We start from the raw sequence: 20,123 nt of genomic DNA, 5'->3' as shown, positions 1-20,123 counted from the left end.
GTATTCGGCTCCTCAGCGATCGGTGGGGCCGTCTTCTGATTACAGCAGCTGTGGCTCTGTACAGATCTCAGCGTGCCGTACGCGTGTGCCGCGGCTTCTCCACCGAAATACACGGCTGGCTGGGCAGCACAGCATGCGGTTAGGCTCGGTGAGCGGTAGCTCAGCAGGCGGCGCGCAGGCTCGACGCAGCAGACAACTCGCAGCACGCAATCGCAGCAAGCGGTGACCATGCTCGCAGCATGCGGCAGGGCCATGCATATCCGCCCGCAGTCGCGATACAGACGCGTCGTTAATGAGTTGCGGGACGGGGCGGTGCATGCTTGGCCCTCGAAAATAACCCTCACTTGCATGATCAGCAAGGGTGTTTGGCCGCTCGTCATTTCGGAGCTATTACGTAACGTCCCTCACCATAGCTCAGTTGGTAGAGCGTCGGACTGTAATCTGATACCTAGCCCCTCGAATGAGGAGTACATCCGCAGGTCCTGTGTTCGACTCACAGTGGTGAGATAAGATTTTGCCGCTTTTGCCATCTTCCGCGTCCCCCACGCTGAGCATACGAACAGTCAATAATTTGCGTACGCATGCAGCTGCGGTGACATGAGCTTGCCAGAATTCTCGCTGCCTCCAGCCATCTCGTCCTAATTCTCGCACCAGTGGAAGCGTCATCGGCGAGTGCTTACACAGTGAGGTCTCACTTCGCTGGTCAATTCAGTCCGGTCGCCCGCCCCTGACATGTGGCACTCACACTCGCAAAATCCCATTCTACAACCCTAGTCAGACACGACTCATGCCATCGATGAATACAACTAGTCCGCCATCCAACATTGTGCTGCCCTTGGGTGTCTCAGTAGAGACATCTCTGTGTAGACCAGCCAGCCATTCAGTCCTTGCTAACGCCAACATCGAGTGTTGTTGACTCGATTCTGTGCTCACGCGGATGCATTCATGGTGTCTGATGGCGACGAGCACACCTGACCTCTGGCGTGCATATAACCAAGCGAGTGGTACGCTCCATGCTCTTATAATCCCCATCCATCCTTCGCGCTACAGCCTCGCAAGAGTGACAGCGCCTGCTCCTTCGACCACGACTGTAAATCGCAGCATCCATCCCTCTCACCCTCTCCAGAACTTCCCCGCCCCCAGCTGTTCCCCGCACCCTCGACCATATACCACACCATGAGGAGCTACAGCCTCCTCGCACTTCTCGCCACCGCCGGCCCCGCCGGCGCGGCCCCCGTCCCCGACACGACTCCGTCTGGCAACAGTACCAACTCTCCCCCCTCGGCCCTGGCGCCAGCCGGCACAATCGCCACGGACATCAGCGCGTCCACTTGGCTGTACTACGCCCCCGACTCCTCCCCCTTCACCCTGGACCTGCACGAGACTTTGGAGATGGACGCGCACATGGCCGCTCTGCGGGGCATGAAAGCGACTTTCGTCCCCGCGTCCGCGAGCCGCTGGCTCAAAGTCGACGTGGATAAGCGCACGCTCTCCGGCGCTGCGCCCCACCCGCACCGCGGCACGGACGTGTACGTGACCCTCCGCGCGTTGTGGAAGGGCCAGCCGCACGACAGCCACATTGTCGTGCGCCTCGTGCCCCGGCCGGCGGGGCGCACGGGCGCGATCGTCGGCGGCGTCATGGGCGGCGTGGCGTTCCTCGGTGCCGTGGCAATGGGCGTGTGGGCGAAGCGCCGGTACAGAAAGGAGGAGGACGTTCACATCGATGACACGGCTAGCGGGTTTTGGCGGTGGCGGTATCGGGAGGGGGATGAGGAACAGAGAAGCCAGAGTTGTAGTACCATCTTCCTCAGCGAGACGACGGATGGGCAGGTGTCCAGCGACGACAGCAGCGAGGAGGCTGTGGAAGGGAGCGAGAAGGAGGACGACGGGAGCGAGAGAACCGCCGAGGAGGTTGGTGCCGATGACAAAGGCCCCGAGGCCGATGACGAAGGCGAGGAGGCCGACAACGAAGTCGAGGAGGTCGCCAGCGACAGTTCAAGCGAGCGTACTGTAGTCCCTCGCTCCAGCTCCAGCTCGACGGGCTCTACCACCATTGTGTCCGGCAGCGCGTCCGTGGGGTTCGAGTCGAGCCAGGCATTCTCGCGCTCCTCCAGCCCATCCACCATCCGTGGTCCCCGCGCCCACAGCCCAGCCCCGTACGCGAACGAATGCGCCTTCTGCCCCGCTTCAGCTCACCAGCTGCACCAGCTGGTTACCGCGCCGACCCAGACCACGGAGAGCAACGACACCGAGGGAGACGCCGTCGATGAGGCCGCAGCGGCGGGGTACACTCGCCCCTTCCTCGTGTGCGGCAAGACCAGCGTCCACATGCCCCTCGCCCCGCCCATCACCCTTGCCGTACCGCGCCCGTCGACCGCGCCCTTTGTCCGCACCGCCACGGGCATCCAGGACGTGCCCTTCACCTCGGGCCAGTTCCCGGCCGGCTGGACCGTCATCTGGCCCAGCACGTATTGGCGCAATACCGGCCCCTGCTTCGCGTCGTACGTCGCGTCGGCGACCGACGACCCCGCGCTCCAGATCACGCCGGGGGACTTTGAGCCTCGTGCGCCTGCCGCGCGCAAGGCGATGCCGCCAATCGCGCTCCCCCTCGCGGTTCAGAGGATGGTAGTGCGCACGCGGCGTGCGTTCTACCCCTCGACTATTGTCGCCAACGGGGCATAGGTTTCTTTTAACAGGCGGTGACCGCGGAGAAATTCCGTACGTTTATGGAGTTTCGTTTCCAAGTGAGGTGGCGAGGGCAAAACGATGACAAGAATGGCATGTATACCTGTATATTAATGCAATGACGGGAGCAATGTTTTTTGTGCTACATGTGTGGAGTGGGTGGCAGATGCATGGGGAAGTTTGCCCTTTGTGAAGGTTGGCAGGTACAAAGGTGAAGAATGATCATGTGTCGGCAAACCTGGGGCGCATCACTGTGCCATGCCCACGACCTAGCTTATGCTGACGGCAGCTGTAAAGAAAACTCCAACTCTGGACACCGATGGACAGTACAGTGACACGAACTGGGATTGCGTAAAGACTTGGGGTATGGAGAAGTTACATAACTGCCCACAACAACATGAAATTCAGAAGACTTCTTACACGACAGAATCTGGACATCGAGGAGAGCGATCAGGGGGAGCTACTGTGGTGAAGCGGATGGCCACACGTAAGGGTAGAGTGAAGAAGACTTGTGGTTATCGATCGGTGTCCACTCAGCACGCGAACAGGCGCTCCTAGCTGCCGGAGGTGACCGTGAGCGATCCCGCGGGGTCTTCGTGAACTTGGGAGATGGCGAACGCCACCTAACGCTCGAACCAGCTCGAGTGTAGCGGCTGCCTGTCACGAGTCGACTTCGAGGCAGTCGCTCAGGGGCGATAGGAGACGCTGGCTCGCTAGCCGCCGTGTGGTGACGAATGTGGACATTGCTGGGGAGGTAGTCGAAAGAGTTGACACAGGGAGGGGAACAGCCGTGGCGATCGTTAGGAAGTGCCCACAGACTTGCGGCATCACGTATTTGAATGGGGCCATGTCGGACAAAGGTTTGGACTTCGCTGAGAAGGAATCGAAGAGGAGCTGTCATCCGGAGAGCGAGCGCGAGATGGATCGAGCTTTGATAGATGGAGAGTTCGTTGACGGGAACCTTGATCTAAAGTTAGTGAGTCCTCATCGACTCTTCCTACCCAGCCTCCTTCAGGCGTGACAAAAACGAAGTTTGGCTCGAGGCGTGAAATGATGATCTTTTGCGCGTCTTCGCTCCAAATCTTTACTGGGCCCAGAATCTCGCGGTCCGCTTGGGGCTGCTGTCAGCAAGGGACATTGTCAGCCCACCGGTCATGCCCATACCATGCAAAAGGCTTTCACGGCGTCGGTCTGATTCACGAAGACCACGTAGGCGTCCAAAGCCATTGTGGAAACCGGCATGGTGCCTGTGTCAGGCGCTGGCAGTTAACGTGCTTCAGGAATCAGTGCATGAACCGGACTTACAGCTGTTTGCAGTTGAGGGGTGAGTGGCGGGGCTGTATCGGTCGCGATGAACGTCCGATCTCATCAGAACACTGATGTATCGCTGGTGTCAGTGCCGTCAACTTGCAGCAGCACGCACAATCTGCCCATACTGCGCTAGGACGAAGAGAAGCCGCCGTGTGACCTCCTCCTCGTGGAGCTGTAAGTTGACTCGGGAGCAGTGCAGTCGTAGACTGTGGGAGTCGAGGGCGCGATATCTTCCTTTGCCACCAACCTCCCAGCCGAGAAGCTCACTGCCGGTATGGCTACTAACGTGATTGTAAGGGGGAATGGTCATGGTCGGGGAGTCGGGGCTGGTGGTGAAAGGCGGAGGGAGTACAGGAGAGGGTGATACAAGCGGGAGGTGAGACTGCTCCTTGGTAGGGGAGAGAGAGGTGATCGAGGGGGAGAAGGGTAGGATGCAGAGGAGGAAGCGAAGAACAAGGAGGAGGTGGTTGTGGAACAGAACTAAGACGGGGATGGAGCGAGGAGCCAGCCCTCGATGATGGTGTGGAAGAATGGACAACGAGGGAGAGGTAGAGTGTGAGAGAGAGAGAGAGAGAGAGAGAGAGAGAGAGAGAGAGAGAGGGAGTGAGGGGAAAGAGATGAAGAGATGAAAGAAAAGGACAGAAAACACAGAGCGTTGATACATATAACAGTGGAGGGAAGGTCGATCTGGTCGACGTTGTGGCAATCCATCACGCCCATAGCAGAAGGAGACACTGCTCGACTATCAGCGGTGCCGCATCCACAATATCTCCTCACCCATCCTCTCCTCTATACATGAGCAACAAACTGCACACCGATAACGCACAGATATTGTGCAGATCGTGAAGAAGACAGTGTCATTGCGGAGAACGCATCAACGCAAAAGTCCTCAGGACGCAAGAGGATTCGAACATCCGTCGCTCCGAGGCGTCCAAGAACGTGTTATAGAGACGGCCGGACATTCACGGCCTGTGACCGCCAATGGTCATGTCTGGAGCTCATGCCAGCATCAGCACGAATCGCCAAACAGCCAGCGCCGCGACCTGCACCTTCTGGGCGTCTCAACCTCAGCCGTACTTGTGCACAGCAAACGACGTGAGCTCGCAGCCGATCATGCATCGGCCGCCCAGCCGCGCGAGCGGGAAATTTACTCCCGCCACAACCCAGGCACGTCACCGCAGGCAGTGCGCGTTGTGTACACTTCGCATCTCGGTGCATCCCCATCTCACCCCATCGCGTCTCATACCCCCCTCAAACCACGTCGGCGTCGGAGCAGCCCCCCCGCTTCGTCCTACCCCCAGACGGCGATCGTGACTGCAGAGTGAGCTTGCCGGTGACTGCTACGCTAGGGTCTGTGCACGTGCTGACCTGGCCGATTTCGAACTCCACCTCCATTCCCTTACGTCCATCAACAGTCTCCGAACAGCAACGAGGCGACACACGCCCGCCGCTCTCGATACCCCCATCGCTCTTCCCACTTGCTCCGTCACGCCCGGCATAGCCGTACACTCCTCTCCCCCCACTCCCTATGTCCTCCGTCGCGCGCCAAGTGCGACGGCGCTCGGCGTCGGCCATGCAGGCCGTCGCCAACCCCCGCTCGTCAATCTTCGCTCCCATCATCCTCGCCCTCATGGCTGGGTTACAGCGTCTCGACCTCTCGAGAGACCCGCGCAAAACGATTGCGCGCGTGCGCGCATACAAGCCCACAGTCGGGCATGTTGCGCAGCTCTTCTTGATGGCCAGCACGTGGCTGTACTGCCTGTGGATGATGGTCGCGCCGTGGTGGTTCAAGCTCGCCATCCCAAGTCTGTGGACTACCGCCGTCATGATCCCTCTTACGGGCCAGTTCTTCTGGCCCGCCACCCCCGTGCTGTCGTGGGTCATCCTCTTCTTCTCGGCGCGCTACATCCCCCCAGACGTCCGCCCGACCATCCACGTCGCCCTGCTGCCCGCGCTTGAGAGCGTGCTGTACGGTGCCAACATCTCCGACCTTCAGACCCGCTTCACCCACCCCCTGCTCGACATGATTGCATGGCTGCCGTATGGCGTCATTCACTTTGCGTTCCCGGTTGTTGTCGCCATCCTTCTGTGGCTGTTTGGGCCGCGAGGTTCGGTGCAGTACTGGGGCAAGGCGTTTGGATTCATGAACATGTTCGGCGTCTGGACTCAGATTGTCCTGCCTTGCGCTGCACCTTGTGAGTTGAGGCAATGGGCTGTGGTTGCACCGGCGAGCGTCGTACGGTACAACCGCAGTACCACCACGCCCATGCCCGCCCTCCTCTCGAAGTAGCTGACCGCAGGGTACGAGATCATTCATGGCCTCACGCCCGCCAACTACGGCATGCCCGGCTCGCCGGGCGGTCTGCTGCGCGTCGACAAAGTCTTCGGCAGCAATCTCTACACGGAGACGTTCGGCAACGCGCCGCTCGTCTTTGGCGCCTTCCCCTCGCTGCACTCGGGCTGCGCGGTAATGGAAGCCCTTTTCATGAGCCACTTCTTCCCCTTCCTCAAACCCGTGTACTGGGGCTACACCGGCATCCTGTGGTGGGCCACCATGTACCTGAGCCACCACTACCTGATCGATCTGGCGGGCGGCGCATGTCTCTCCGTGCTCACGTTCTACCTGTTTATGCCCGCCGAGTTCAAGGACAGCGACCAGATCATGTGGCCCAGCGCGTCCAACCTCAACGCGAGCGAATACGAGCTCGTTACGAACGGACACGCCAACGAGGAAGTCGACTTTGACGAGGAGATCCGCCGCCTCGAGGAGGGTGAGGGCGACGAGGAGGAGCGCGTCGAGGGCAAGGATAAGCGAAATGCGCGCAATGTCACGTGGGGCGAGACGCGCGTGCTTGGCGAGTAGTAATTCTTAATCTCTGCCCGGTAGAGGGCACGCAGCATCGGACGCATAGGACGTAGACTATACCATATCATGCGACTGATACCTAGATGTGGGATTGGGCGGAGGTGGGTGCCCCACTACTTTTCATCTAGTCCGTCTCTGCCCTCCCTCAACTACATTCGCCCCTAACGCTGCTGTCCAGCTCGACGCTGCTATCTAGAGCGGATCAATGCATAATGCTACTACCTCCCGCCGGCGGAGCCAGCAATGCGCGCGAGGAGCGAGTCGATGGTGTCGCTCTGCGCACGAGTCGAGTTACGGCGCTGGGCGAGCGAGGGGCGCGCAGCCCGCGGACCTCCGAGGACGCCCATAGCCCCCTCGGTCTCCGTGAGGCCGCGGGACGGCTCGCGCGCGACCCACGCCGCGGAGCCGGGGACGATGCGCTCGCCCGCGGCGTCGGCTGCGCCCTCGTCCTCGCTGACGCGCAAGTCGAACCGGAACGTCTGGAGGGGAGCGGGGCGGCGTGCGCTCGAAAAGTGCGGGGCTTCAAGCCAGCGCTTGCCCGCGACGCCGAGGGCGAGGACCTTGGGCGGCGCCTCGACCGTCGCTTCCGTGACGGCGAACTTTGCGACGCCGCGCTCGGGCCGCTCGCGCGAGTAATCGAACTGCGAGAGGCTCGCCTTGTCCGTGACGCGCGAGACGCCGCTGCTGCCCGTCGCCGTGAGGCCGCCGAGGCCGACGACCCACTCGGCATTCGTGCCCTCGAGGGCGCGGAAGCGGCCGCCGGCACGCACGCGGTCGAGTGCGCGGCCGGGGAGCGCGCGGCCGTGCAGCGCCGCGCCGGCGGCCGGCGCAGACGAGTACTGCAGCCCGTGCAGGCGGTGCGGGCGGGGCTGGATGGTGCTGCTGTGCGGCGCGGCGAGGTCGCGCTGCGTCTCGTCGACTTGGAAGTCGGCGCTGGCCGAGTCGCGCGCGATGCCGCGCGCGGCGGCGTGCGCCAGCGTCGCCTCGTCCGCCGGCACGTCGGTTTCCGCGAACACGGCCGCGCGCAGGGACGCGCGACGCGCACGCACGCTGTCGAGGTATGCGGCGAACTCGGGCTCGGTCATCGCATCCACGTTCGGGAGGACGTGCGTCACGGCCTCCGGCGCCGGCTCGTCTTCGGCGTACGGCGAGAACACGGAGGCAGGCTTCAGGCGCCGGTCGGCTTTGGAGGCCCACGGGATGCGCCCGTCCGCCCACTGCGCCATGAAGCGCGCCTCTTCTTCGCCCGAGCGCCAGCCCGAAATCGACTTGCCCAGACGGATGAAGCGCGACAACCGCGGGCGGTTTACAGGCGCCTTCAGGCCAAAGTCGCCGCCGTGCCGCTGGCTGCTCGTGTTGCTCGCGTACACGCGCGTCACTAATGGGTCGTGGACGGCGAAGCGCGAGCGCTTGAGGAGTTGCTGGAAGGACATGCCGGGGGTGTTGGGGGGTGGGAAGGGGGAGGAGGGAAAAGGGTGCTCCGCGGAGATCGGTGGTGCTCGCTGTGAACCGCGTCCAGAAGAATGCGCGTTGAAGCGTAGCGGAGGCCGAAGCGGAGGTAGGCTGCGCGAGCTCGCCGAGAGATGCCAACTCCAGACCGACTTTTGCTGCTCGGAGGAGACAGCCAAATGGCCATCCGGTTGATCTCCGCGGAGAAAACCAAAAGAATTGGACCCCAATTAATCCCTCGCTCCCCCCGCGAACCAAAAGTCTGACCGCCGCCGCATCTTTCTCTTTCAATCACAAATAATTTCATCGCTCCATAAATTCCTTTGCGCGCTGAGCCCCTCGGCTTCGGCCTTGGCGAGGCTACCACCGCGCAGCGGCCAGACAGGAGCGTCGAGCGACGGCTACTCGATTAAAACAACCTTGATGAGGTCTCACAGCCTAGGACTCCGGGTCACCTATGAGCAGCTATATCTTTTCTTTATGCTGTTGATGCATGCATGATGTTCTACTTGTCTTTGCTGTTCCGTGGCCGTCGCTTACGTTCCTGCGCCGTGGCCTCGCTACTTGCCGTTGGCCTTGGCCCCCGCCATCCATGCGTCAATCTGCTCCTGCGGCACCCCATCAAGGCGGTGGACGAGGTAGTCGACCTCGACGTCCTTGGTCAGAGGGATGATCCAGTCGCGGTAGAGGCGCACGACCTCGTCAATGTCGATCTTGCCGCGCAAACCCAGCTCCTGGTCGGGGATGGGGATGACACGCCCGTCCGCGTCCATCTCGCACCCGTACACGCGCGCCTTGTTAGCGAGGCGGACCAACAACTTGGCCTCGACCTCCGGCTTGGTGATGAGGCCCGCGAGCGCGTCGGTGTTAGGAGGGTCCGCGAGGATGTGGGGGATGAAGTCGTGCGGCGCGGCGAGGAACTTTGACTCGGAGACGAACATGCCTGCTGTCAGCGCCGCGGCGGGAGCACTCACCAAAGTGGATACGCCGCGAGATGGCCTGCAGCGCCTCGACGTCGCGCGTCGCCGCGCTGCCGTAGTTGCCGTCGTCGAGCGGGTTGACCGGGTTGCTCACGGTGCCGTTGGCCGTGCGCCGCGGCGATCCCGGCGGCACCTCGGTAATGCCGGGCACGAGGTGGTTGACGTAAAAGTCGAGGATGCGGTGGTTGACGTTCACGCTCGGGTGCTTGGCCGCCGGTTCGTGCAGCAGCGCGGGGTACTTTTGCGGCGTGATGATGGGCTTGGGCAGCTGCTCGAGGGGCGTGAACGGGTGTTCGTCGGGGCTGGGGTTAGTGTTGTGGAGCGGGGGGTGGAGGAGATCGAGTCGCGCGACATGGTGCCACTCACCTCGTGTAGCGGCGGGCCTTGGCTGCTGTCAGCCCCGCACCCCAGCAACTTGTGCTCATCACTCACCACACGTCCGTTCCGTCTCAAGGAGGAACCAGTCCAGCCATGACCCCTCAAAGTCCATCTCGTCCTTGAACGCGCCCTTTTCGTAGATCTTGGGGTTGTGCGCAAACTGCGCGCGCTCGATGACCACTGATGTGAGCTGGCTGTTGTGCTGCTGCGCAGAAGCCGCCGCGACGCACAGAAGATGATGGTGTCCTCGAGCCGGATGAGCTGCCGCCGGATGTTCTCGAGCGAGAGGATGTCCGCGACCTTTGCGCCCGCGTGGGGCGTGTAGTTCATCATCTTGAGCGACGCGCGTAAGTGAGGCGCGAAGAGAGAGCGAGATGCGGAGCAGTCGAGAAGAGAGAGGAGATGACAAGTCGAAATGAATGCGGGGCAAGTGGGGTTGGCCGGTTGCCGGGTATTCCAGGCACGTCGATCGTCGGCTCGCCCGACCTTGGCACTACATCACAGTCGACGATCAGCACGATGACATTGATGCAAAAGCCTTGCGCTGCAGCGCTGAGTGGCTCCAGGCATGCACCTGGGTATGTTTGGGGGAAAATGGAGCGAGGAGGTATCTTCAGATTGAGCTTTTACTCGACTCGGTAAGGGCAGTCACTCGGCCGAGGGGCGTGCGGGGGGAGTCACTCGACTCAATCGCGTGGCAGTTGGGCACTGGATGGTGCGGTGAATATGATGAGCGATGTCCGACTGGCAGGGGTTATTAAGCATCGCTTGCGGCTGGAGGTTATGAGTAGACGCCGCGGCTTCGTTTTATCGCGGATTGCAGACGACGATGGACGATGTACGAGTGCGTCGCGCAATAGCGACTGCAACCTCCTCCTGTGTTGGCATTTACTCCGCAGTCGCTGCAAGAGATGCTGGCACTGCTGCTCGCGGTCGCTGGTGCTTTGTCTCACAAAGTAACCAGACCATCGGGCAACTCACAACAATGCGGGCAGGAAGTAACTGCGGGAGCGTCAGAGTACCGTCAGAATTCATGTCAGCAAGCAGCGGAATCTTGGCAAGGCGGGGCGGGGCGTCATGAGGTCGAGGCTCGCTGCGAGCTGCATGACGTTGGGGTACAATGCGCTTCATGACGCCGACACACGGTGCCAGCTGCATAGTTGCATACATTCACCTCGCAGCTGGGAGTAAACTCGCCACATCCGGTCCGGCCGCCCTGGTTCCTCTGGGTCCCCTCGACCTCGATCTACTACGCGTGCGGCGGAATGCTTCGCTTGTCAGCTTGTTACTCAGCCACGATCTAGTCGATGCATATCATGTGATGTGGCTTGTGGCGTAGGCTTGTTGCTTGCTTACACAGCCGTCGTCATGGCCACATGTGAGGTGGGCAGGAATGAGAGCATGGTTCGCGAGTGTATACGAAGCCACGAGTGTTCACGAGCTCCAGAACATCGTTGCCCACGTCCGCCCAGCACCGTGTCAATGTGAGTCAGCGAGCGTCCACTCCCATGGCTATAGCCTCCGATGAACTTGCAGTCCGAGACGGAGCCACATTAGAAAGTAGCCGCCTCGGCCCGGCAAACTGCGGCCCTGCCTGTTCCAGTAGCCAGTGGCCAGTGGCCAGTGTGGCGTCGGCGGCGTATTGGCCGCCCTAAACTGCGGGTGAGTCCAACCCCGAGAATCCGGTTCATCGGGCCTTCCGGTGCTCGAGGACAGAGCGGCTCGCTCGCTCCTCGTCGAGCCTGCAGACACAAGTGCACTCGCACCACCCATTATGCTAGACAGCGTCTGTGCGAGATGGGTCGTTGAGATCCCATGTTGTAAGCGCCATCAGAAGCTGAACGATAGCCGAGTCGCAGCGGAGAGAGAGGTTGGCGCGCGTCATGGAGCATTGAGCATGGAGGAGATGGAACGTCAGTGGATGAGCCCTGAGTGGACGCGTTGAGAACCGGCCAAACTTCTTGTGACTCCGAGGAAAAAGATTAGCGGGACCAAAATGTCATTAGCGCTCGAGTATACCGAGTTAGACGGGGCCGAAAGGGAGAGCGAGGAGGGAGCGGAAGCAAAAGTGGATGGAAAAGTGTCATTTCTGGGAGCAATCACGCCACTGCTGGCCAATGATATCATCCGAGGGCCGAGGGAAGGTGAGATATGGCTGTGTCAGCAAACTTGCGCTTAGCCGCATCCAATCTCCGGCCTCTCTCCGGCTTCTCCCTCGGCCTCCCCTTCGGCCTCCCTGAGTCGGTCCCCACCCTCCTCCTCCTCCTCCTCCTCCTCTTCTTCATCATCCATCAACTCCATCTCATCCACAACTCTCTCCAAAACCACGTCGACACCCCCCCCCTCCTCGCTGCTTAACTGCGCGCGCCGACGACCACGACCACTCCCCTCCCCATTCCCGCCTTCAACAACACCTCTTCGCCCACCCCTCTCGCCCACCCCCGGTACTAGCTCCGACAAGGCAACCGGCCCCACCTGGCCGCACAACGACGCACGTTCTTCTCCCTCCCATCCACCAAGTTCATCGTCAGCCACAATGTACTCCGACCTCCCTCCCCATCTCCAGAGCCTCAACCTCCTCCCTTCCACCTCCTCCCCACCCTCCTCGGCCCTAGCAGGCGAGGGAGAGGACTTCTGGGACTTCCTCAACACCGACGCTTTTGGCTCGGGTTTCGGCACTGCCCCATCCGCATGGGAGTCCAAGGCTGACAAGTCGGCCGAGGTTGCCGCCCCTACGCCCGCATCAGAGGACAAGGCGACGCCCGCTGCCGAGAGCACACCCGCTGCGCCAACCCTCGAGTCGTTCCTCGCTGCATTCGCCAACGAGACTGTCCCTCCTACCATCCCCCCCAACTTTGTCTTTTCTCTCCCATCCGCAGGCACCCCGGCCGCCCCAGTCAACACTGCTGCGCCCACCCCGGCACCCATCGGCGATGACGAGCCCGAGCGAGTGACCGGCGCAAAGCGTCTGAAGCAGATGGGCGCGTCGCAGGCCGAGGTCGAGGAGGACAAGCGCAGGAGGAACACTGAGGCCTCCGCCCGTTTCCGCGCAAAGAAGAAGGAGCGCGAGCGTGCTCTCGAGGATCGTGCCAGTGAGTCTCTTTGTTCAAACCCAAAGCATGGAACATGCCGCTGACTTTTTTCCAGAGCAGCTCGAGGCGCAGGTGGCTACCCTGACAGCTGAGAAGGCGTCGCTCGAGAAGGAGAACAACCTGCTCAAGTTTGTGCTCGTCAACACCCACGGTGTCGCCCCAGGAGGAGACGGACTGCAAGCAGCTGTCGCCGCGTTGGGGAAGCGTAAGCAGGACCAGCGCGAGTAAGACATGCTCGCGTCGCGTCTTGTCATCATCACCTTGGGGGTTGTAGTAGTAGAGCAGTAGTCACAGCAAGTAGTAGTATATATATATAGTCGTTCCAACACGGCAAATTGTAGGGTAGCCATGTCTTCACCTGGCATGTATAGAGCTTGTACCTGAGCGCATGATGAGGGGGAGGCCGGCGAGGATTGACATGCTGAGGCGCGCTTGAGACGATGAGTAGCATGAGTATATGAGTAGGTGGTTTGAGACGAGGCCGAGAAGTGGATGTGGCGGTTGACGAGACTCGGGGCTGCGCTGATACTGTAGATGCACCTTCCTCGCGCCTCAACGTTCTTGTTCCCCCTGCACTTCCTCCGTTGCTCATCTCTCAACACCAGACATCTGTTCATCATGCCCCCCGCTCGCTCTCAGAAGTGAGCAGGCATTCTCGTTGCGGACGAGGAACTCACACCAGGCCATCCAAGACCGCCAACCTCATCCAGATTCATGAAGGTAAGCCACCCAATTCCCTCGATTTACACAGACCGCCTGCACGCCCAGACAGAGAAGAGAGGACAGAAGATCATTGATAACGCAACCGAGTTCTACGATAACGCGGTGAGGTCAGCCTACCGCGCCAAAGCTGACAGCAGGTGAAGGAGTATGCGGAGGCTCACGCTGGCGCCGGCGGCATCCAGGCTAAGTGGTACGATCTGTTCCGCCCGCGCCTTCGCACCTTCCCTTCTGCTGCTCCTCGTGTGTCTCCTACTCACTTCCACGGCCACCTCCGCACATTGTTGCAGCTCTTCCTATTGCCTCGCACAGGCGGGCACCCAGCCTGACACCACAGCCGTGCGCGCTTTGCCAAGCTCATCGCCGACCTCGAGGCGCAGGATGAGATCATCGCAGCCGCGTATGGGGCCGTTGAGACATACAGTGTCGACATGGAGCGCGTGATGGCCCAGGAGATTGAGATGGCCTGCTCCGAGCTCGATCGCGCCTCTAAAGACGCCGAGGCGGCCAAAGCCGAAATCGAGGAGGCGCAGGCGCGTGGGTCGCAAGCAAAGGCGCAAGCTAACGGCAGAGGAGCGCGCGGCGCTCAGCGCCGTCGACACCAGTATGTCTGTGCATGAGTAGGAGCGCGATGGGTGTTCATGAATTCGAAGTTGTTACCCCGAATTGCCACCTGCCATCAGTCGGGCCGCCTCCACCACGGCCGGGGGCAAATATTTCCGCGCCATTGTTGATGCCCAGAATTCATAGCCATCCTCTGTCCATATTTCCACACTTCCTACACGCTACACCATGCCGCCAGTCCCACCAGCAAGCATCAAGGGCAAGGGCAAGGCGGTCTCTTACTTCTCGGACGACGAGGAGCATGGCGAGGCCGGCGAGCCGGTGCCTCTTACTCAAAACGGGCGCAAGCGTAAACACCAGGCGAATGGGCAGCCCAACGGGGCGGAGAAGCGCAAGAAGAAGTTGATGAAGAAGAAGAAACCAAAGAGCAGCAAGGATGCCGAGGAGGAGCGCGCGCGAATCGCCGCCGAGCTGCTGCTTACACGGTACGAGCTGCCGTTCTACCAGGGTCGAAGACACATCCTGGACCAGATTGTGAAGAATGACACTGTGGTGGTGAGTGACAGACGTCGGTGGAGGCTGCAAGGGAGGGGGTAGGAGCTGGGACCACACTGACACCAGATTATCGGCGAGACGGGCTGCGGCAAGTCGACGCAACTGGGCCAGCTGCTGCGGCGCCATAGCATCGCCGCGGGCCATTGGCCGTATGGGCCCAGCGTGGCGATCACCCAGCCCCGCCGGCTACCCACAATCTCGCTTGCTAGCCGTGTGGCGGCCGAGATGGGTGTTGTGCTCGGCTCAGAGGTAGGCTACAGCGTGCGATTCGAGGACGTGACGAGCCGGGACACGCGCTTGCGCTTCCTCACGGAGGGTGTGTTGATGCGCGAGCTCGCGAACGCGCAGCAGTTTGGCAAGGACAAGGCGAAGGAGCCGAACGGGAAGCTGAAGGAGGAGAGCGAGGGCGAGGGCAAGGGCAAGGGCAAAGCCAAGGGGAAGAAGAGGGCCAACGGCACGACAGGGGACGACGGCCTCAACCTTCTCCTCCGGTACGACGTCGTAGTCATTGACGAGGCGCACGAGCGTACGCTCAACACCGACTTCCTCCTTGGCTGCCTGCGCAAGATCCAGGAGGTGCGGAGGGAGATGGGACACCCTCTCAAGGTCGTCATCATGAGTGCTACGCTCGATCCGAAGAAGTTCACCGACTTCTTCGGCGGGTGTCCCGCCCTCCATGTCCCCGGACGCATGTTTGATGTCGCGACGAGCCACGTCACGAAGCCTGTCGACGACTTCATCGAAGCGGCGGCAGAAGCCGTCATGATGATCCACAACCGCAAGCCGAGTCCCCCCGGCGAAGTGCTCGTGTTTATGCCTGGTAAGTCGTGCCCTCGAGTGTGCTGACAGCAGGCTCGGACGAGATCGAGACGGTGGTTGCGCTCCTGCGTCGTCGCGCCAACGAGCTTCCTCCCGATGCGCAGGGCCTGCAAGTTCTTCCCTTGTATGCCGCCCTTCCGCCCACAGCCCAGGCCAAGATCTTCGCGCCCGTCCCGCCAAAGACCCGACGCATCGTCGTCTCCACCAACGTTGCTGAAACGTCGCTCACCATCCCCGGCATCGCTTTCGTTGTCGACTCCGGCTTCCGGAAGGAGAAGGAGTACATCCACCGCGCATCGGGCGCGATCGAGCACCTGCGCAAGACGCCCATTTCGCAGGCGTCAGCATGGCAACGCACAGGGCGAGCGGGCCGCGAAATGGCTGGAGAGTGTCTGCGACTGTATACCGAAGCGGCGTTCTTCAAGATGGCGATGTTCGACACACCCGAGATCCAGCGGTGCAACCTCTCCAACGCGGTGCTGCAGCTCATCGCGATGCGCCAAGACCCTTTCACTTTCGGCTACCTGGACCCGCCGAGCCGGGACGCTGTCGCGGCGGCATTCCGCGCCCTCGCGGGCCTCGGCGCGATCTCGTCCCCGACGCAGATCACGCCGCGCGGGCGCGACATGCTCCGCTACCCGCTTGAGCCGGAGCACGCGCGCATCCTCCTCGCGGGCTTCGAGGGCGGGTGCGCGAGCGAGATCATCGACGTGCTCTCGCTCGTGGTGGCCGGCCAAGTCTTCGTCGACCGCGGGGACACGCGCGACGCGGCGGCCGCCGCACGCGCAAAGTTCGTGCACCGCGACGGCGACCATCTCACGGGCATGAACGTGCTGCGCGCGTACATCGCCCTCAAAGAAGACTTGCAGGAGGGCGAAGGCGCCGGTGGCGTCGGCGGGGTCGGCGCGTGGTGCCGCGCCAACTATGTGAACGGGCGCACGCTCGCGCAGGCCGTACGCATCCGCGCGCAGCTGCGCGACCTCGCCATCCGGTTCGGCCGCGACCCCGAGAGCTGTGCCGAGCCGGGCGCTGTCGGCGCCGCGCTCCTCGCGGGCCTGTTTATGAACACGGCAGTCATCCAAGCCGACGGGAGTTACAAGCAGACGGCGGGCGCGCTCGTCGTCAAGATCCACCCTAGTAGCGTGCTCGCTGGCAGGAAGGTGCCTGCTATCGTGTACGATGAGCTCGCGATCACGAGCGCCATCTACGCCCGCGGCGTCAGCGCCTTTGACCAGAACTTGCTGTCCGAAATCCCCTGGTTCCGCGCCGCAGCGCGCCCTGTCGAGCGCAAGGCGGCGTAGATGTTTACATAGATTACATAGCATGTTGCATTGCATGGGCGAGTGTCATCCTCGGGCGAAGCTTGGCATCATGACCATGCCTTGCGGCGCGGCTATCTCCACTGCGCTGACTGACGCATCTGGTTACACCCCCCACCTCCCTCGTCGTGATCGTGAGTGCATACAATGCTACGTGCGGGCTGAATCAGATAAAAGTAATGAGGTGTCCGTGACAAGCACCGGAACGGGAGGGGGACGATCAAATGGCCTACTTCCTCGTCTCCTCGACGATCGTCTTGTTAAACTCCTCGAGCGGTAGCAGGTCGCGGTCGCTGAGGAGCGAGAACTCGTCGACAAACAGGAGGAAGTGGCGGTAGTTGGTGTTGAGGTGGGCTGGGGTTAGCGAGGGTGGGCTGGGCGTCTCCAAAGGGGGGCGAGGCAGTGAGACATTGTCCTCCACAAACGCAGCCACACTTGACACGTCGGGGTGCTTCGTCCTCCCGCATGCTCGCTCCGCCATCGCTTCAGACTCGGACTCACCCTCAATGCCCAACGCGCAGATCTGATCAAAGTGCGAGTGGTAGATATGCGCGTACACGCGGAACAGGCGGCGCAGGATCGTCTTGGCCGTCTGCATGAACGTCGGCGGGAACTTGACGCCAATCTTCTGGGGGAACATCTTCTCGTCGTCGATGATGTTCTGCGCCCATGTCATGAGCGCCTCGACGTACGCGGGCGCGCTGAGCGGCGTGGGCTTCTTGTAGGTATCTCCGTCCTCCCAGTAGAACTCGAACTTGGGGCCCGCGTTCATGATCGTGCAGTGCTCGGGCGTGCAGAACTCGGAGATGGTGCCGTACAGCATGTTGACATGGTTGAAGAAATCGACGACTGGGGTCAGCGGGTGTCAAAGGAGGACAGAAGAGGCGCCGGAGACGCGAGTAATGCAGCAGCAACTTGCCAGATGCCCCCACACTCTCAGACGTTTGACGGAGTATCAAAAGGGAGCGGGTTGTTGGCAGGCTGCGTGACACTTGCAACGCAAGGAGACGTGACTTCCCGATATCCACACCCTGCCGCTTGCCATCTGCCATCTGCCAGCGTGCTGCCAACACCTCCTTTCCCCATCACCAGCGCGTTGTCTTCGCCACCATTGTCTGCTCCGCGCCATGTCCGCAGACACTCACCGTGAACGGCGATCCACTCCTGCACGTCCTCGCCTTCAGGCAGCTGCACCGCGGTGCGGAGGTTACCCGATCCCTGCCGTCAGCCCCGTCTCCTTTACCCAAGCTCACGAGCGTCTGCTGAGCATACTGCTTGAGCTGCCACTGCTTGGTGCCTTCGGCAGCCTTCTTTGGCTTGAACGCTGGCATCAGCTCACCCCTTTGTCAGGACGCACTCCGCGACTGGTTAGACTTGCTGCCGTCAGCCACATCGCGCTCAGCACAAACTCACAGGCTGAAGAGGGTGGACATGGTGAGGTGGACGCGGGGAGAGTGATGCTGATGTTGTTGTTGTGGTCGGGATCCAGCGCGATCGATCGATCCCGATTTATCCGCCCAGCCACGAGGCATTGTTTACATCCCGGAAGCAATTTACTCACGCGATCTTGAAAGGCCTGGATTCGATTCATCAACTTTCCACTTCTCCACCATCAATGACAATGAGCACACTCGCCACCGCTGACCTCGTCTCGGACGACGAGAACGACGGCGACTTCGTCCCCGCTGCACCCAAGCCCAAGTCCAAGGCAAAGGGCAAGCGGCGCCGCGGCTCAGCCTCCGGCTCTGACTCGGACACCGACAGCGATTCTGAAGTCGATGCGGGCGAGCTGAAGGCCGAGGTCGCCGACGCTGAAGCTGAGGCGCGCCGCGCGCGTGCGGCGGCAGCCCTTGCGGAAATGAAGGCTGAGGCCGCCGCGCCCCGCAAGATCGAGAAGGTGGCCGACGAGGAGATGGTCGAAGTGCAGCGTCCCCGCCGCTTCGCGGGCGAGACGGTGTAGTGCGTTTGCACACCTTCCCGGAGCGAAACTAACGCCAGCGAGACAGTCAAGCTGCGTGCGAGCGACCCCGAAGCGATCAAGCTGCTGGCCTTGCAGCGGGAGCGTGAGAAGAACGAGAGTGGAGGTAGCGGAGGGAGTGGGGCGTCATCTTCGTCTGCCAGCCCTGCTGCGGGGCCAAAGCCGCGCCGTAAGCGGCCACGGCAGAGCCTCGAGGCGCTTGCTGCCGCCCTGGAGGGGGGCAAAAAGATGACCACGCTGGAGAAGGTGAGTGAGGTGTAGGGCGAGGGCTGACCCCAGTCCCAAATGGACTGGACCAGCCACCTGTCTAAATCGAAGAGCATCGAAGACGAGCTCGCGGCGAACCGCAAGTCGGGCGGATACCTGGAGAAGCAGGCGTTCCTTGATCGCGTGGGCGAGCGGCGTGCGGCAGGGCAAGATGCCGCGAAGAGCAGTCGCCGGCGATAGGTGTGTATGCGCTTGTGGTGCTGGCACATTGCCTGTCCGGGCCTCGCTGCAACGCAACATCGGTTCTCATCCGCTTCTTGGAGGTCCTCCGCCCGGCTGGCCACTTCCCCTCTCCAATATTCCGGGGCAAACCGGTACTCCACCCACACCACCACTGCCTGACTACCTGTACTCGGTGACATCCCCACTCACTGTATCATAGAGCTGAGCATGCATAGTGTACACCTACTACTTCTTCGGTGCGTCCCTATCCCGCGCATCCACCCACACAGCTTTCAACTCGACGATCTGCTGCACGACCTGGCTCGCGCCTTCTTCAACCCGTGTCGCCTCGTCCGCAACGCTGGGCGAGTTGACCCACCGCCTCACGCCCGCCAACTGGTCCTTGGTCATCCCTGCGCGCTTGTACAGCGCCTCGGCATCGCGGCCAGGAGGAAGACTCTTGAACGCATCCAACAGAGCACTCAGCGTCTGGGCCGACATAGTTCCCGGCGGCGGCGTCAGTGTCCGTGTTGTGTAGGCGGGATTGCGCGCATGCAGAGTGCGCTGTGCGCGTGCCGGCTTCTGTCAGCTCCTCCATCTCCATGATTGACTGACGACCTGCACCGAGGCTTCTGGCACGCGAACCTGTCCCATCCGCGACAAATTCGCGAGGAACTGCGGGTCCATGCCGTCGCGGAGGATTTCTGCTGTCAGCACTCTTGCCCTCACCAGAAGGGAAGGACTTACGGTCGTCCTTCTCGCCCGAGAACGGCGCGTCCTCGGCCCGCGGCGAGCCGTACTCGAGCCCACGAGACGCCGGCTGAGGCGGGGGCTGCGCCGCGTCTGCTGCGGCCTGCTCCGCGGCTGCGGCGCGGCTGGCGCGCATTGCTGCGTCAGCCGTCCCGCTTGTCGTCGCTGTTGGCGCCTTGGTAGGGAGGCGGCGGGCTGCTTTCGATGCTCCTGCGCCCATGATGAATG

At 61.7% G+C, this 20,123-nt stretch overlaps 9 protein-coding genes across 9 annotated transcripts; 4 read left to right on the top strand and 5 right to left on the bottom strand.

Moving 5' to 3' along the window:
• Positions 1 to 3,145: 3,145 nt before the first annotated feature.
• Positions 3,146 to 4,306, bottom strand: COLE_04276 (uncharacterized protein; the record flags this gene model as incomplete). The annotated part of the gene is made up of 6 exons (XM_018426078.2): positions 3,146 to 3,652; positions 3,687 to 3,803; positions 3,850 to 3,944; positions 3,991 to 4,072; positions 4,109 to 4,230; positions 4,264 to 4,306. 6 exons carry the CDS (start codon positions 4,304 to 4,306, stop codon positions 3,146 to 3,148), a joined length of 966 nt encoding a protein of 321 aa, XP_018276309.1.
• A 1,263-nt stretch (positions 4,307 to 5,569) lies between these two features.
• On the top strand, positions 5,570 to 6,859 carry COLE_04275 (uncharacterized protein; the record flags this gene model as incomplete). Its single annotated transcript, XM_018420510.1, has 2 exons — positions 5,570 to 6,191; positions 6,297 to 6,859. The coding sequence occupies 2 exons, from the start codon at positions 5,570 to 5,572 to the stop codon at positions 6,857 to 6,859; spliced, it is 1,185 nt and encodes a 394-aa protein (XP_018276308.1).
• A 221-nt stretch (positions 6,860 to 7,080) lies between these two features.
• COLE_04274 (mitochondrial 37S ribosomal protein bS1m) lies at positions 7,081 to 8,295 on the bottom strand (the record flags this gene model as incomplete). Its single annotated transcript, XM_018419747.2, has 1 exon — positions 7,081 to 8,295. One exon carries the CDS (start codon positions 8,293 to 8,295, stop codon positions 7,081 to 7,083), a length of 1,215 nt encoding a protein of 404 aa, XP_018276307.1.
• Positions 8,296 to 8,871: 576 nt separating this feature from the next.
• On the bottom strand, positions 8,872 to 9,999 carry COLE_04273 (uncharacterized protein; the record flags this gene model as incomplete). Its single annotated transcript, XM_065626335.1, has 6 exons — positions 8,872 to 9,254; positions 9,286 to 9,367; positions 9,425 to 9,593; positions 9,658 to 9,679; positions 9,724 to 9,849; positions 9,900 to 9,999. 6 exons carry the CDS (start codon positions 9,997 to 9,999, stop codon positions 8,872 to 8,874), a joined length of 882 nt encoding a protein of 293 aa, XP_065482416.1.
• A 2,206-nt stretch (positions 10,000 to 12,205) lies between these two features.
• COLE_04272 (uncharacterized protein) lies at positions 12,206 to 12,989 on the top strand (the record flags this gene model as incomplete). Its single annotated transcript, XM_018424152.2, has 2 exons — positions 12,206 to 12,761; positions 12,817 to 12,989. 2 exons carry the CDS (start codon positions 12,206 to 12,208, stop codon positions 12,987 to 12,989), a joined length of 729 nt encoding a protein of 242 aa, XP_018276305.2.
• Positions 12,990 to 13,912: 923 nt separating this feature from the next.
• COLE_04271 (uncharacterized protein) lies at positions 13,913 to 14,101 on the top strand (the record flags this gene model as incomplete). The annotated part of the gene is made up of 1 exon (XM_018424151.2): positions 13,913 to 14,101. The coding sequence occupies one exon, from the start codon at positions 13,913 to 13,915 to the stop codon at positions 14,099 to 14,101; it is 189 nt and encodes a 62-aa protein (XP_018276304.1).
• Positions 14,102 to 14,273: 172 nt separating this feature from the next.
• COLE_04270 (uncharacterized protein) lies at positions 14,274 to 16,720 on the top strand (the record flags this gene model as incomplete). Its single annotated transcript, XM_018419746.2, has 3 exons — positions 14,274 to 14,600; positions 14,667 to 15,420; positions 15,453 to 16,720. 3 exons carry the CDS (start codon positions 14,274 to 14,276, stop codon positions 16,718 to 16,720), a joined length of 2,349 nt encoding a protein of 782 aa, XP_018276303.1.
• A 247-nt stretch (positions 16,721 to 16,967) lies between these two features.
• Positions 16,968 to 18,171, bottom strand: COLE_04269 (uncharacterized protein; the record flags this gene model as incomplete). Its single annotated transcript, XM_018424150.2, has 6 exons — positions 16,968 to 17,092; positions 17,240 to 17,587; positions 17,884 to 17,956; positions 17,992 to 18,062; positions 18,096 to 18,115; positions 18,152 to 18,171. 6 exons carry the CDS (start codon positions 18,169 to 18,171, stop codon positions 16,968 to 16,970), a joined length of 657 nt encoding a protein of 218 aa, XP_018276302.1.
• A 1,220-nt stretch (positions 18,172 to 19,391) lies between these two features.
• COLE_04268 (uncharacterized protein) lies at positions 19,392 to 20,115 on the bottom strand (the record flags this gene model as incomplete). The annotated part of the gene is made up of 3 exons (XM_018420968.2): positions 19,392 to 19,724; positions 19,761 to 19,849; positions 19,893 to 20,115. 3 exons carry the CDS (start codon positions 20,113 to 20,115, stop codon positions 19,392 to 19,394), a joined length of 645 nt encoding a protein of 214 aa, XP_018276301.1.
• Between the last annotated feature and the right edge of the window lie 8 nt (positions 20,116 to 20,123).

The sequence above is a fragment of the Cutaneotrichosporon oleaginosum genome (assembly GCF_008065305.1).
Source record: "Cutaneotrichosporon oleaginosum strain ATCC 20508 chromosome Unknown ATCC20508_contig03, whole genome shotgun sequence".
NCBI classification, from domain to species: Eukaryota; Fungi; Basidiomycota; class Tremellomycetes; order Trichosporonales; family Trichosporonaceae; genus Cutaneotrichosporon; species Cutaneotrichosporon oleaginosum.
This window is presented reverse-complemented; position numbering and strand designations above follow the sequence as displayed.